This window comes from Mixophyes fleayi, chromosome 1 (assembly GCF_038048845.1).
Source record: "Mixophyes fleayi isolate aMixFle1 chromosome 1, aMixFle1.hap1, whole genome shotgun sequence".
NCBI classification, from domain to species: Eukaryota; Metazoa; Chordata; class Amphibia; order Anura; family Limnodynastidae; genus Mixophyes; species Mixophyes fleayi.
The window spans coordinates 3,514,682-3,531,333 of NC_134402.1; the positions used below are offsets into that span (position 1 = coordinate 3,514,682).

Here is a 16,652-nt window from a genome sequence, read left to right on the forward strand (position 1 = left end):
ATCCTTGTATTTAAGGTATAGAAGTATATATTGTAGGTAATATAGGTTTGCTTTTTAGGCAATGGGATTTTGTATCAAAAGTATTATAGCTTTTCATTTGTTGATAATTGGACTTTGTATTATAAGTAATAGAGCTTTGTATTATAGGCAATGGCACTTTACATTGTAATATGACTTTGTATAGCAGATAAGTGTTGTATTATATGTCTGTCTTTGCATTGTAGGTCATAGGACTTTGTATTATAAGTAATAGAGCTTTGCACCATTGGTAAAAGAGCTTTGCACCATTGGTAATAGAGCTTTGCACCATTGGTAATAGAGCTTTGCACCATTGGTAATAGAGCTTTGCACCATTGGTAATAGAGCTTTGCACCATTGGTAATAGAGCTTTGCATTGTAGGTAATAGGACTTTGTATAGCAGAAAACATATCTATCTTTGTATTGCAGGTAAGTGAACTGTGTATTGTATATTGCAGATAACAGAGCTCTGTATTTGTGTGCTTCTGTCTGTTCTCCTGTAAATACGGCCCACATGACATTCATAAAGCTAATATCCTCCGAGGTGCGTGGGTAGAGGCGCTGCTCACTGAGCCTGGGTGGGGTCTCCTCGATATTTGGTGCTGAACAATACACAAGGAATTTATGTCCTCTGCTGTCCAGAAATCTGGAGAAAGAACGGGCTGGTAGAAAAACAATGGGAATGGGAGGGGTATGGTATGCTGTGGTTCCTAGTTTTTTAATGTTTACTGGTAAATCTGTGACTGCGCTGATAACATCTCAGCACTCGTATATAGAGATGTATGGAAATACCCCCCATAGTGAAGGGATGACTGTGACGTACCTGCAAGGACCATGGACCTAGCTGGGAGAGGTGACCTGAGCCACAACACTGATTTTTTGGGCCAGATACACATTACCTTTGAATAAAAAGCCAGTAGCTTTCAGAAGTATATATAAACTCTGAGGATTATGTCATGTACAGCTTTTAAATTTAAAAGTAGCTGTACCTGTATTATACAATATTACATGGAGGATGGGTGGAGAGGTGATATAATATCACATGGAAGATGGGTGGATGAGGTCATATTCTATTACATGGAGGATTGGTGGAGCGGAGATAGTATCAGATGGAGGATGGGTGGATGAGGTGGTATAGTATTAAATGAAGGATGGGTGAAGCAGAGACATAATATCACATGGAGGATGGGTGGGTGGGTGATATAATATCAGATGGAGGATGGGTGGATGAGGTCATATTCTATTACATGGAGGATTGGTGGAGCGGAGATAGTATCACATGGAGGATGGGTGGATGAGGTGGTATAGTATTAAATGAATGATGGGTGAAGCAGAGACATAATATCACATGGAGGATGGGTGATATAATATCACATTGAGGATGGGTGGATAAGGTCATATTCTATTACATGGAGGATTGGTGGAGCGGAGATAGTATCAGATGGAGGATGGGTGGATGAGGTGGTATAGCATTACATGTAGGATTGGTGGAGTGGAGATATAATATCAAACGAATGATGGGTGGAGCGGAGTTATAGTATCACATGAAAGATGACTGTAGTGGTGATATGGTATCACATGAAGGGTTGATGAGTGTTGATATGGTATTACATGAAGGATCGGTGACGTTGTTATAGAGCAGTGGTCAGGGAACAGGGGTAAATTACCCCAAATGGGGTAAAAATGAAATTCCTGGGGGTAATGCTGCCGATTCACATGCTGTCAGTTGGTTTGTAGACTCCTTTAAATGTGAAATTGCTGCTGTACCAGAAGAGCCCAAGGGTTGGCAGAGGCACTTCTTGACCTTCGACGTAATAATGAAGCACGTATTACATTTGAAAACATATTTTTGGATGTCAACAGCTGTAAAGGCATCACAATTGCACATGACGCGGCAGTCAAAAAGTTGCTGCCTTTTGCAACAACCTACCTTTGCGAACAAGGATTTTCCACTCTAACGAACATAAAAACAAAGCAGAGCAATAGATTGGACGCTGAAGACTGTATCCAAATTGCTCTGACATCAAAATGCCCCAATATTGATGGTCTCGTATCAAAAATGAAGCAACATCATTTCTCCAAAACCTGAAGTTTTGAAGTTGAAGCTTTCAAAGAAATTTTGAATAGATTCAATAAAATTTGGAATTCCAATAATTAATAATATATGATTTCCTTCCTTTCAAATCAAGGGGGTAACATCGGCGGCGTATCTAAATATATTTTGGAGTAAAAGGTAAAAAAGTTCCCTGACCCCTGTTATAGAGTGTGACATGGTTAATGGATAATTGGGAGATTATCATATGGAAGATTGGTTGAGAGGTAATAGTGTCACATTGAGGATATGGAAGACATATGTTGTGCATTTATGTAATACATAGTAAATGAGATTCAGCACAGAGCTCACTTACTGCTGTACTGGTCAGTAATGATCACTAGATTTCTTCTTACCCTATAATCAAACATTGAGAAACGCTACAGAATGGTTCTTATTAGACCCCCGCCTCACCACACCTAGACTGGCTCTAGAAGGAGCACAGCTGCAGGAATAACCTGGAAGACACAAATAGAAGCTGCATTTAATTCCTTGTTTTCTCATTTTTGGTCCTTGAAGAGACATCTCTGGTGACCTGAGGAGATCTCCTGCCTGGAAACTGTTACCAACATCTCCACTTGTTTGTCCCTAAGGCAGAGTGTCAGGGGATCGAGTTTACTGTGAGTTATAAAGGATTTGGGGTAATGAGGCACGGATGAGCACCGAGGACATTAATAGCTGAGCTGAGAAGATTATCACCTGGAATTACTCCAAAGTTCTCAGCTAAAGTTGGAAAGAAGTAAAATAAAAATATTAATGCATAATATGAAAGTATTATCGTGTGAAGAAATATTTATACACACAGTTATTGCCTCTACATTAAGGCTTATATTTCTAACGAGGAAGAGTGTGGCACAAGATGGCAGCATCTTGGGGGTGTAAAAGTGTACACTGTCCGATGTGAGGAAATGGACAGCCCCTAGGCACCTCTTCTGCGTGTGCTTTACACACATAATGTACCCTCTCTTGAAACCAGTTGGAAAAATGTTATTTTGTTTTGCAGGAGAAGGAGCAGGAGAAGGTAGCGAGATGTAGGTGCGGAGTGTTGGAGTGTTGAGTGTTGGAGTGTTGGAGTGTTGGGAGTGTTGAAGTGTTGGAGTGTTGGAGTGTTGGAGTGTTGGAGTGTTGGAGTGTTGAAGTGTTGGAGTGTTGGAGTGTTGGAGTGTTGGAGTGTTGGAGTGTTGGAGTATAGAGAGGCAGCTGGGTGGGAAGGTTCAGCACAGAAGAGCTTGATTTTTTCCACAATCTTGATGAGGTCATAAAACAAACCTCATTATATACTTTTAATGGGGTGCACATTGTAACAAATAATATTGACCCCTCACTTTAATTAAAAAATAATATTGCCCTGTGATCAGAGAATAATGCTTTCCCCATAATTCATAACTCCTGGTGCCTCCTCTTATGTTACTAAACAGGTCTAAAGAAGTGAAAGTTTCTCTGTTGATTTTTCCGTCGACTTTGATGAAACCACTGGTGGGTGTTTTGAAATCACCGCACATCACTGGTGATTTGAGTGTGGACCCTCCAAACCGCTGGATAACACTTTGCTGCTGATGTGCAGAGATTTCAAAAAATCCCAACTTCATACATTCCCTCCTTAGGATGATCTAAGCTGTGTAGGTGTCTGAGAGCAGAGGGGGAGCGGTCACCATAGTGTGCGCAGGGCTGACTATACAGCTGCAATACAAAGGTTCCCTGGTGTGCATTGTGCGTCAGTCCCCGGTACCTGAATACATACAAATGACAGATGTGTCTGGGAATGGTGGAAATTAATAACCTGGTGTGTTAAACCCAACAGCAGTAATATACAAGTGATACATTTTAGTATTTAGTACAGGCGCCTAAATAAGACCCCTGTGTGTGTTGTCTCTTAGTTTACATATAAGGCTGAAACGGAAGAGTATCTGTTTGTATACACTGAGCAATTACATTGTATCATTCTGTATCACCCAGTCCTTTGTTACATTTTTACAACAAAGTTGCTGGCGGAGTCTTATTCTTGTGAAGCCTTTTTGTGTAACCGCTTTACATTGTGATCTTTTATCTACCTTGTACAGTGTGTATATTAATGTGTTAACACTCTTAGTGGCTTTCCGAGGTAGCAGAGAACATGGCACATAGAATGTACGGTCTGATTACCACCTTCAGGCTGCATATTTTGTACATCAAACAAGTCTTTGACAATGCCCTCTACATGGGCTAAATCCTCCAGAAATGTTCTCTCCACCTCTCAGGTTTCCTACAATAAAACTGCTTCTCCAGAATCTGGGGCAGTATTGTGCAACCCCATATTCCCCATAGAGCACCCTGACTTGTCCGATCACCTCCTGCCTCCTCACCGCAATAGACGTCACAAGCACAAAAATAGGTACAAAGGATTGACTTTCACTCTGTGTTTTGGCAAACACCGCCTACTCCCTTACCTGTGTCTCTTCCTTACTTACCCAGTGCCCACCAGTAATGTGCATCGTGTGTTTGAAATAACCATATCACTGGTATCATAACATTGTCAGTGACTTACTGTCACAGTATAATTTATTTCCTCAGCAGGTATAGTGCTGTGACAATCTATTTAAAGGTTCAAGTAATAAAGCGATAGCTAGATCAGGGCCATCTTAACAACATTATGGGCCCCTGAGCAAAGCAGTGCACCGGGGCCCCTATAGATATAGATATAGATATAGATATATATAGATATAGATGTATAGAGATACAGATATAGATATAGATATATAGAGATAGAGATAGATAGATGAACTTGCTCAGTGACCCTTGAAGGTTTTTTGCAGGCTTTTTTTTTCAGGATTATTTATTCTAAGTAAGAGCCCTGCCTAAGGGGCCCCCTTGTCCATGGGGCCCCCAGGCACCTGCCCATCATGCCCAATGGAAAAGATGGCCCTAAGCTAGATGTCCTATCCCCTGATTTAGGTCTTGCATTAGGCCTGTGACCCAGAGGCTGACAATCTACTAGATCACATTTCCTATTTAGTTTTCCTTTGGGAATATTGTCATATTAATTCCTGCTTTTGAATTCCAGTCGATGCTGTGATAAGAAGAGCTGTGGGAATCGCAACGAAACGCCCTCGGACCCGGTTATCATAGACAGGTAAGGTATGAACTGTTATACCGATATACTGTCCACAGATGGAGCGGATTTCAGTGCAGAAGCCAGAGCAAGTCACAGCCGCAACCATTTATTTTGCTGGAAAAGTTGTAATAATAGCTCTCTAATGTGGGGCGGTAAGCACTGAGGGCCGGGTTTAGAGAAAGGTCGTACAGGCCCTGGGTCTACGGTGCAAGAGGAGCAGGGACTCTCCGCACATTGCACATTATTGTTTACTTTCTTTTTTTTATTATTTTTGTGTATCAGTATTATTTTTCTGATATCAATAAGTAACCAGGATCTGAATAAAGGTCACATTATTTATGTTTTACAGAGTGCAGTCCAGCTTGCTATGGGGTTGAGAGAAGGTTGGGGAAGGGTATGGTGACACAGAAAATCTTGCCCTTCATGGCCACATATGTAAATGCCTGTAGAAGCTGCACTAAATCTTAATATACATAAAATGTGGGATTATCTCAGAGGTATCTGGAAGTAGCAAGAACTAAACATAAAGGTCTATAGAGTCTCCTTTTACCTTGTGTTTAAATGCATTTCATAATGGAACTTTATTCTAGAGATGTACAGAACACAGCAGACAATCCTCCAATCCAGGAATACCTCTAAAACTGAATTATTAGGACCCTTCTCTTGAACATTAGTCTTTGCCTGTTTTCCGTCCTTGCAGAAGTGACTTCAGGAGGATCATCGAGGCAGCATAGAATAGATGTAGGCAATGTTGTTAAAATGCTAAGCGGTTGACAACATAAACATTAACCTTTAACTTAACCTTATTACTTATGCTATGTAATAAGAGACACCACACTGACTTGTTGGCAATTAACTCGGTTTATTAAATTAACCTTGCACTGATATGGTGGAGGGAGAGCACTGTCCCATCACAAGTCCCATTCTCTGGACATCCGTGTTTTCTGCCATTTTCCCCGAAGCGCATCGGTGTAGTGCATCCTTAAATTGCGACAACAATCCCCAGGCATTCTGGAACCCGAACCCTTTTGTGCTAATCATAATGCACCACAAGCCAGTCCAAAGGGGCTGTACTTGTACCGAACTTCGGCCTGTGCACCAAGTGGCCCATTATCTCCAGTGCTAGACCAGCACACCCGTACCATACCCCTGGCCTGTGCAAGATTACCACGGCCTGCACACCAAGTGGCCCATTCCCTCCGGGGCTCCAGCACCTGTGCCATACCTGGCCGGCGTACAATGTGGCCCATCATTACCTCCGGGGCTATACCAGCGCACCTGGTATAATGCAAAGCCCACATTCTGCAGAGCCCACATTCTGCTGACCACATTATAATGCAGAGCCCACACTCTGCTGACCACGGTATAATACAGAGCCCATATTCTGCTGACCATGTTATAATGCAGAGTCCACACTCTGCTGACCACGGTATAATACAGAGCCCACATTCTGTTGACCATGGTTTAATGCAGAGTCCACATTCTACTGACCACGTTATAATGCAGAGCCCACACTCTTCTGACCACGTTATAATGCAGAGTCCACACTCTGCTGACCACGGTATAATGCAGAGTCCACACTCTGCTGACCACGGTATAATGCAAAGCCCACATTCTGCAGAGCCCACATTCTGCTGACCACGGTATAATACAGAGCCCACACTCTGCTGACCACGGTATAATACAGAGCCCACACTCTGCTGACCACGGTATAATACAGAGACCACATTCTACAGAGCCCACATTCTGCTGACCACATTATAATGCAGAGCCCACACTCTGCTGACCACGGTATAATACAGAGCCCACATACTGCTGACCACGTTATAATGCAGAGTCCACACTCTGCTGACCACGGTATAATACAGAGCCCACATTCTGCAGAGCCCACATTCTGTTGACCATGGTTTAATGCAGAGTCCACATTCTACTGACCACGTTATAATGCAGAGTCCACACTCTGCTGACCACGGTATAATACAGAGCCCACATTCTGCAGAGCCCACATTCTGTTGACCATGGTTTAATGCAAAGCCCACATTCTACTGACCTAGGGAAATTGCTAGGTTAGGGATCAGTACCTGGGCTGCACCACAACCATAGACAGTAGTTAAGCTAGCTGCTTCTCTGATGTCTCCTGACTGCACTGCAGAGTTCATCCCTCTCCTTCCCATCTCTGATTGGCTGATCCTGCCCAGTCCCAGAGACAGGCAGCCTTGACAGCCTATGAAGAGAGCTGAGTAGGGGGCACAATACTTATTCCATGATCAATACCTATTACTCTGGGCTTTTCTATGTAAACTCATATTTGTACTTTACTGTCTTTTTATTGTTCTTTAAAAGGCAAAATATATGTATCTCATATTATTCCTGTCCTACATAACTTGTAAGCTCTTGGGGCAACACTATTCTACTAATTATTGTTTGACTCCATATTCAAATGTTTCTTCCCTTACATGTAAGCAGTCATGTTACTATCATTAAATAATATAGTAGAACAAAACATGTATTTAACATTATAACCATTTTTTGTTCTTCATTTTCATCCATCATTTCTAACTAATGTTCAGAGATACAGATAATATAGAAAGATACTGATATTATATATAGTATACTTGCCCTTTGTGGCAGCTTGTATTCTTTTATTTAAATTTTTTAATTTATAAGCCGCATTATTGGAACATTAATTAAAGATGTTTCGTATGATCTGCTCCATCTCATCTCTTGCTTTACTTTACAGCTTAATGCGTCACAGCCTATAAGACACAATTGTATATGTGCATAGAATATGTATACAGGAGTTTGTTCTGCAAGCCCCCAAGGGCCACTGCTATTCTGTAAGTTTATAATAGTGGAAAATGTCATTAGCTTTGCTAGCACAATATTTGTATGGGAATACTAACGGTGCCTTCAGATCAGTCCCAGGCATCCTCTGTGGTCATGATCCACCACGAACTGTGATAAGGTGACAGTCATTGTGTTTATTTTATCCAGCCATTGTGGAATCTGTGCTCTGTCCTCGTACCTCTCTTCTCTTCTTATTCACTCTCGCTTTTTGTGCCTTTCTCCAGCCCTGAATGCTTGTGTTTATCTGTAGCATCTTCTACACTTCTCTTCACAGATCCAGAATTGTTATTTGAATGTGAGACCTCTCTATTGATCAGAGACAGCTTCCTCGGGAACCTGTCAATCAATAGCTGGAGATAACAGCTTTTCTGCACAACAAAGCCACCCTGGCCTTAGTCCCACAATGGTCACCTGATTTTAGCACAATGACCTGTTAATGGCTTTTAATGGCTCCATTCAGAATGGAAGCGTCGTTTGTCAATGCATCCGGCTCTGTTTTAAGTGATGCGAGGGACCTGAGGCTGAGTAGAGTGGTAGCATCATGTGTCACAGACTTATTGCTCTGATTCAAGTGATGGAAGAGGCAAAGTGAGAGTGAGATTCATAATCTTCTGCCTGGAAAAAAAACAAAAACACCACAAACCATGTCACTATAAATTCGCTCAAACAGAGAGATGTTTAGGACACAATACGAAATTATTAAACTATATGGAGATTAATATGCTGAATGGCATCTGTTATTGGTTGTGTTGAGAATGTTGACACTCCGTGTGTCTGGTATATTTTGGTTCTGAAGATAATAATAATCCTAGGATATTGCAAGTGAGATGAGTCACTTTCTTATTCCATGCTGGAAGATCTCCCACCCTTGGTAGATGGAATATTTGTATTGTGTATGGCCGTAATACTTACGTAGTGTGTTGGTGGGTCTCTGGGGATGGGCTGTATGAACAACATTGAGGGACGTTTCTCCAAGTTAAGTGAGAACTACCCGCAATCTTATTATAGTTCTCAACCAGTGACCAAACTCAATATCATTATCTACAAGACGACAAGTGGGCTGTGTAAAGTTATTCCAGGACTTTTGTTTTCCAGTGTTATTATTATTATTATTATTATTATTATTTTTATTATTGTGATTACTCAGCTGCCAGCAGATACCTGTATGTGAACGATGCATTAAGTCCTGTATGTGGCAGATACAAGGAACTCAGTGCAGACAAAACTCCGCCCACTTCGCTCATCTGTAGCGCTGGGTACAGCGTGATGTTGTTTTACTGGGTAACAATTTCTGCGATGTATTGGGTGCGATGCCTGCTCTTTCCTAGCTTTTTGGCGCTTGAGCCTATTCTACGCTATGGGGAGAGCAACGCAGGAGAGGGATCTTCTGATCCGTCACCGCAGCCTTCCTGCTTTCCCCTCCGGTAACTATCACAAAATGTCTTTGCGCAGGTGCGACCTAAGGTCATTCACGCGCAGTGCAGACTCTGAGTCAGTACCCGGAGATGAGAGGTCAGTCGTCACCGGACGGCCTCCTATCGAATGCTCTGTCATGGGATGATTTTTTTTAATAAATGCCCACAAAATGATATTTAATGGGGCCCCTTCAAATGCACGGAATGTAGTAGTAATACTGAGCTGTACTTTAGTCTTTGTATCTCAGTTATTAGGCGTCTATCATGGACACAAGATGTAAGATCACACTGCTCAGGATCAAGCCTCACTCAGCCATACCCTGCGGTAGACTCGGGTGGTCTTTGGTCTCTTCTGTCTGCCTCCTAGAAGCCCCTCTTACACCAGCCCAGCCCCAGTGGTTTAGAGAGCTTGATAAGTGCCCTATCAACATGTTAATCAAATTACTTATGAGCCAAAATTGACGCTTTTCATTAATTATACAAGATTATTCTAATTGCAAATTCAAATTTATTCACTCTGAACAGAAGGTGTTCTGCAATGTTTCAGGGAATTTGCATATTAAATGGGGAGATTGGTGCATTATGTATGCTAATTTATGCGTATTGTCTTTATTTTTAACTGGCAGACCATATGCACGGCTGCTGCCTAAGTAGGTGAAAAAGTCGCAGGGAGTTTGATTCGTTGCGTTGCTCAGAGTCTTGGCTCAAAAGTCATCACCTGATGCCGGCAATTCTGGGTTCGCTGCAATCTTGTTTCCTTTACCCAAGTGTCATTGGCATGTATATTAATATATAGGATATATGTATCTGCTAATTACAATATTGTGTAAAAATGTCACTAATGCCTCTTGTTCCTTCCTCTTGTCTCTTATCTATGGCAGAGCCATCCAAGCCAGTAAGAAATCTGTGGCTTGCAGACTGTCCTTTTATATAATTATCTGTTCTTTCTGAGCATAAAAGTGATATTGAAATTGTGCTTTCCAGGGGGGATAGTGAGGCTGAAAACTAAAGAGGGAGATATGTTGAAGGAGACGAAGAAATTGAAGACTAAATAAATATTTTTGCACTTTATTCGCTGTTGGAATCAATCAGGATCCCCCACACTGGAAGGGAGGGAACTGCTGTACTGTACACACATTATTATACTACAGAAGAACATTACTTAGTCTCACAAAAAGAAGAGTAAATAAGTGAATGTGCCCAGATTATGTACATCCCACAGTATTATAATAACTGTATTCTGAAGAATACAGAAGAACAGGCATTGAGGTGCCCCCTTTGCAAAATCAAAGCATTAGCTCCTTTAATATATAAACATCCATTTTTTACTGGCGGTAGAGTCGTCGTTTGATAATTAGACCATAGGGTGGAGCCTGCAGCACCATTACCAAATTTTTAAACCAAACGTCACTGACAGGGGCAATGCCCAAAAAAGCTGTAGAAAAGAATCTGATAGCTACAGTCCTGTGAGTCTCACGTCACTAATGGAATCGTGGATTTGTCATATGAAGTCGTAGATCAGGGCGGATCAGGGGTACAGCGAGGCTTTTTTCACTGGACGCCACAGTCCATCAATCCATACATGGATATGAAATGGATCTTGAAAGGATAAAAGTTTCACTATCTACAGGAGACAGAGGGATGTAGTGAGTGGTGTGAGCTCAGAAGGCAGACCAGTAACCAGGGGAGAACTCAGGGATCAGTCCTCGGTTACTGCTGGTTGGAGATGATTGACAAACCACACAGCAGAATGGATAACCTGTGGCTCTCTGGGTGTTGTAAAACTACAAGTTCCAGCATGCTTTTCCAGCCAAAAGTTTCCCAACACCTGGAGAGCTACAGGTTGTACCAGCCTATTCTAGGTCTATTCACAGACTAAAAATTCAGCAGAATTCCAGTATGAAAATACAATGCAGATGGCGACACAAGAGTATAACAAGTACTTTGTACAAGTACCTCTGTAATACTTCTTCTGTTATCTCCATCTCAGTCACATCACAGTGCTTGAGGCAAGTAAAAATCAGTATGGATGGATCAGAGGAAAGGGGCCCCAAACACGTATCTTGCCTAGGGCCTGTGACAGGATAGACCTCCTATGCCACCCTGTCTGTGTGTTGCTGGGGACCGACTGGGCTTGCCTTGCCACTGTCCCCTTTTCTTTATCCCTAATGCATCCTCAAACCTCAGTAGGAGGGACTTTTGTTGCTGACACCACTAGGCTCCTTCACCGGCACCTAGGGCTGCATCCTTCTGGGTAACTCTCGCTACTAGTGTACCCCCTTGCTGGTACACCTGGGCTGGTACCCCTGACCACTTCCTTAAGATCAGGGTGCTGTGAATGGTTCCCCCTGACCTATCACACTGGCCAGAGCTGTAGCTAGCAGGCAGAGCGTTGTTATTAGACGCTGGGTCTCAACCTCAGAACAGCCAGATAAAGGATTAGATTTGGTCTAATCTGCAGGTCACAGGAATTACAGCAGGGAAGTAGTTGTCAAAGCAGGATCTTGAAGCAGTGATGTTTTATTTGCTCAAGTAGTCCTAATATAGACAGTTTGTGGCACTAGTGTTCTTTCCAGAAGTTACAGATGGTATAATAATGATACATTACATGGTCATACAGTGCACTTTTTATACAGATTTATGCATATGCCCTGGCAGGAGGTAATCCAGCCTCCTGCCCCTCTAACCAATCCAGGTGCTTTATGCAGCCGGCACATAACTCAGCCTACAGGGGTTTAACATCTTTTTACATTGCTGCTAGCAGCACCACTATGTCTGAGGTTTTATATTGAATGTTTACATCAGGATATAACATTTCTCTAATCTTGCTTTAAATGCAATTTAATTTGCAAAATTCACATTAATCTGTGATCACTTGCATCCTGAGTCTTACACACTTATAGGTCTACCAGCCAGTCTAATTACCCTCTCTGTGCTTTCAGGCTCAACAGACATGTTTGTCATTCAGCATTGAAAAGGTCTAAATAACATGAGATTACCTGTCTCCAGAAAGATTCAAAAACACATCCCCTCAACTTATATACTTGGGATATCCTATTGAAAAGTTACAAAAGCCAAACATGACATACTGTCTCTGAAATCAATACATTTCCATACCAAACACAATGTAAAAAAAAAAAGTATATTTGCAATGATATAAATTGGCGCCTGCACCACTAATTGAAATAAATTTCTACAATAAATGATCTCTACGTGATCCAGCCACAGGGCCCATGGGTTCTTAAACCGGATCTGCACAGAGAGAGTCTCTGAGGGGAGCTTCCAAATGTGAAATGTGAATGTTGTAGATATAAAAAGTCCAGACACTTATTGATATTGCAGGAGCTGGTGATCTATAGCCTCATATCAAGATACATAAATTCAGACTTTTTCCCATCTTTAATGTGACCTTGAAGCCAACAAAATGCAAGTGAAAAACAAATAGACATTTTTAGGAGAAAAGTACTGTATACATGCACTATGTATTACCAATTTGCTCATTCATAATTGACCCTTAGTGACCTTTACATGATTATATTATATAACCTTTATAAGATCCTTGTGTCCTCTAAAAGCAAACAACCGTGTTGTCACTTGTTGCGTTGAGAATTAGGTAAATCGCTGACAGTTATGCCAGAACCCACCGTTTCTGTCTGAAGATTTTTCAGGGCTCTCCAGGATGACTGAGGTTGGCATTGGCACCGTCAGTGCCCTCGCAGCCTCACTGGTACCAGTTGTTGAGTGTTTACAAGCCCACTTGTGTAACTGATATCCTTTGCATCATTGTTTTGTAAGATAATATACAACCATTCTGTTATTTGTTTCCCGTCTGTTTCCAGCTGGCTGGCATTGTGCAGGGACATATGGGCACACAGGTGGGAATATAGGTTGCATTGTTTGTGTATCAACATTGGCACACAGTTCTGCAAGTATGTATAAATATGTGTATGGCTCTATAGTATGTTTTTATGTGTCGCCATATGTCAGCGTGCTGGGGTGCCCGTGTGTGTCTCCTTCAGGCTACGCAGCAGCCCATGTATAATTCACACAGCGATGCCCAATCCAGGCTGTGTCGTCCCCACACTATAAATATTTCATGACTCTTGTAAGCCGTTGGGAATGGATCTGTCTGGCTCTTGTCTCTGTCTCTCTGCCGCTCTGTGATTTTTTCCTTCCTGCGTCTGAACCATCCTCTGTGATCTCCTTGTATCACACAAACGTTGGTCTGCTCTCACATACATAACCCTTTGTGTGTTCTTTGTAGGAAAAGACTGTTAAATAGTTGCAAAACCTATAGGATAAGTTTTCAATGTCAAACTCAACTAAAATTTTGGCAATAAGCACTTAGGACACCCTTACCTAAGCAACCAGGGAATCTCACGAGTCTCTTCAACCAATACAACCATATTCCAGAAACACCTGAACATAATCATTCTGGCAATTTAATGTAAATGATCTGTTCACCTTTACAATTTTGTCTTCTACTAAATAAATGATAGCTAGAATCTGATTGGTTTTTCAAACCCGCTGGAAAACTCTCAGGTTGAAACATTTACTCCCTGGACTATATTAGCCCCCATACTCATGGCCAGCCTTATTTTATTGACCCCCAAATCCTTACCACACTAAGAGAACCAGGAGTGATCACCACCAGTAATGTTCTAGTAGAATCTTGGGTGATTTCCATGGTCCTACACCAGGTTGGCCAGGAAGAGGCACCCAGACTCGGTAGGGTCATTATTCATCGGTCCTCTATTGCAATATTAGGCACCAGAAATAGCTTATGGTCAAGCAGCAGAGTATAGATGAGCAAAGTTGCAGCACAATTTTGGGGGCGAAGAGGCCAATTGGTAGAGCTGTAACGTTCTAGTGATACAATCTTCATGTTTAACTTTTGCTTCTTAACTTTTGCAATGGTGTTTGGTATTATATAGTCTATAAATAGACATGAGTGTCAATTTCCTGTGATATGGTTTTTATTGTGGGTGGAACAAAAATGATAGGTCATACGTCCTAACAATTGGCTTCCACTAAACCTTTTAAGTCCAAACAAATATATTTGAACAAACAACATAGTGCTTCGGAGCGTAGCCTTAGAAGATATGGCACTGGCCGGGCCTCCTGTGGTATAATTCTTATTAGTTTGGTTGATATGGGTAACGAAAAATGCTCTGCTGTCTTAGAACTGTCTGGTCACCACCTTTCCTCTTCAATCTCCATTCTGTGTCATCTTGTCTGCTGGTGTTAGCTTTATATACATGGGAGTCAGGTTGAGTTATAATGGTTATGGCCACGTCACTCAGGGGCTGTGTGTCTGCTCCTTCTGAAGTGGTAGGCCGCCCACAACACCTCTCTGCTCCCCTGGAGACATTTCCCCATTGCTGCTGTCACATGATCTCCTCCGATGTAGAGAGGTGGTGAACCAGCATACCTCCCAACAAACGTCCCGACTGCTCGGAGGACGGGAGAGCTCCCCGAACGTTCCTGCCTAAATCTGGTATGGCATTCTAAATATAGAGTCCATCATTTGCCGTCTGAGCTTGACCTCATATTGAGTTTATAAATAAATATTGTCCCTAAAAGCAATAAAGTTTGAGACAATGACTAAGTGTCACTGGACATGTGAAATGATAGACTCTCCATCCATCTCTGGGCACTGAATGTTCTCTTCTTTTGCTTTTGGACCAAAATGATCCTCCAGACACATATAAATTAATGGACATTGATATTGTAAATGTACTGTATATACATCCAGTTACAGATGTTGGCAGATAAGGAGAACACTGAGATGTGCTTAGTACATGAGAAAGATATAGTTAATTATTCATAATATTGTTCTTTCATGTGGCTGGACTGTAAGTGCTACAGCCATTTCCTGTAAAGCGGAACACATGTGATTTTGGTTAAAGGGATAGTATATATCTTCATTTATGAAAGCAAGAGCACATACTTAGATGTGTTATCTGGTTTTATATACAAAATCCATATAAAATATCTGTAGTTATGCTTTTCTAAATTAATCTCTTTATTGTATAGCTGAAAGTATTAGCCCTATAGCTTTTCTTTATTTAGGACCACCATCTTCTCAATCTCCTAAAAAAACAATAGTTGTTTTTCCCCGAAAGCACAGTGAATAGGTTGTGACATTAGTTCTGACAATCTAGTGCCTAGTGAGGAGGTTGAGACACTAGTGCTGGTGATCCAAAACCTAGTGAGAAGGTTGAGTCACTACTAGAGTAATTCCAATACCTACTGAGGAGGTTTGGTCACTAGTGCAGGCGTTAAAGTACCTACTGAGGAGGTTTGGTCACTAGTACAGTAGTTCCTGCACCTAGTGAGGAGGTTGGGTCACTAGTACAGTAGTTCCTGCACTTAGTGAGGAGCTTGGGTCACTACTACAGTAGTTCCTGCACCTAGTGAGGAGGTTGGGTCACTAGTACAGTAGTTCCTGCACCTAGTGAGGAGGTTGGGTCACTAGTGCAGTAGTTCCTGCACCTAGTGAGGAGGTTGGGTCACTAGTGCAGTAGTTTTAGTACCTAGTAAGGAGGTTGGGTCACTAGTACAGTAGTTCCTGTACCTAGTGAGGAGGTTGGGTTACTAGTACAGTAGTTCCTGCACCTAGTGAGGAGGTTGGGTCACTAGTACAGTAGTTCCTGTACTTAGTGAGGAGCTTGGGTCACTACTACAGTAGTTCCTGCACCTAGTGAGGAGGTTGGGTCACTAGTACAGTAGTTCCTGTACCTAGTGAGGAGGTTGGGTCACTAGTGCAGTAGTTTTAGTACCTAGTGAGGAGGTTGGGTTACTAGTACAGTAGTTCCTGCACCTAGTGAGGAGGTTGGGTCACTAGTACAGTAGTTTTAGTACCTAGTGAGGAGGTTGGGTCACTAGTACAGTAGTTCCTGTACTTAGTGAGGAGCTTGGGTCACTACTACAGTAGTTCCTGCACCTAGTGAGGAGGTTGGGTCACTAGTACAGTAGTTCCTGTACCTAGTGAGGAGGTTGGGTCACTAGTACAGTAGTTCCTGCACCTAGTGAGGAGGTTGGGTCACTAGTACAGTAGTTCCTGTACCTAGTGAGGAGGTTGGGTCACTAGTACAGTAGTTCCTGTACCTAGTGAGGAGGTTGGGTCACTAGTGCAGTAGTTTTAGTACCTAGTTAAGAGGTTGGGTCACTAGTACAGTAGTTCCT

At 42.1% G+C, this 16,652-nt stretch overlaps 1 protein-coding gene across 5 annotated transcripts in view; it reads left to right on the plus strand.

Annotated features, from left to right (window-relative positions):
• The window catches only part of LOC142098140 (transcription factor COE3-like), a 119,331-nt gene that overhangs the window by 73,181 nt on the left and 29,498 nt on the right, over window positions 1-16,652 (plus strand). For all 5 annotated transcript variants that reach the window (XM_075180712.1, XM_075180972.1, XM_075180806.1 and 2 more), the window contains one exon: window positions 5,152-5,220. In XM_075180712.1, coding sequence (XP_075036813.1) covers window positions 5,152-5,220 — 69 coding nt within the window. The remainder of the gene's footprint in view (window positions 1-5,151; window positions 5,221-16,652) is intronic.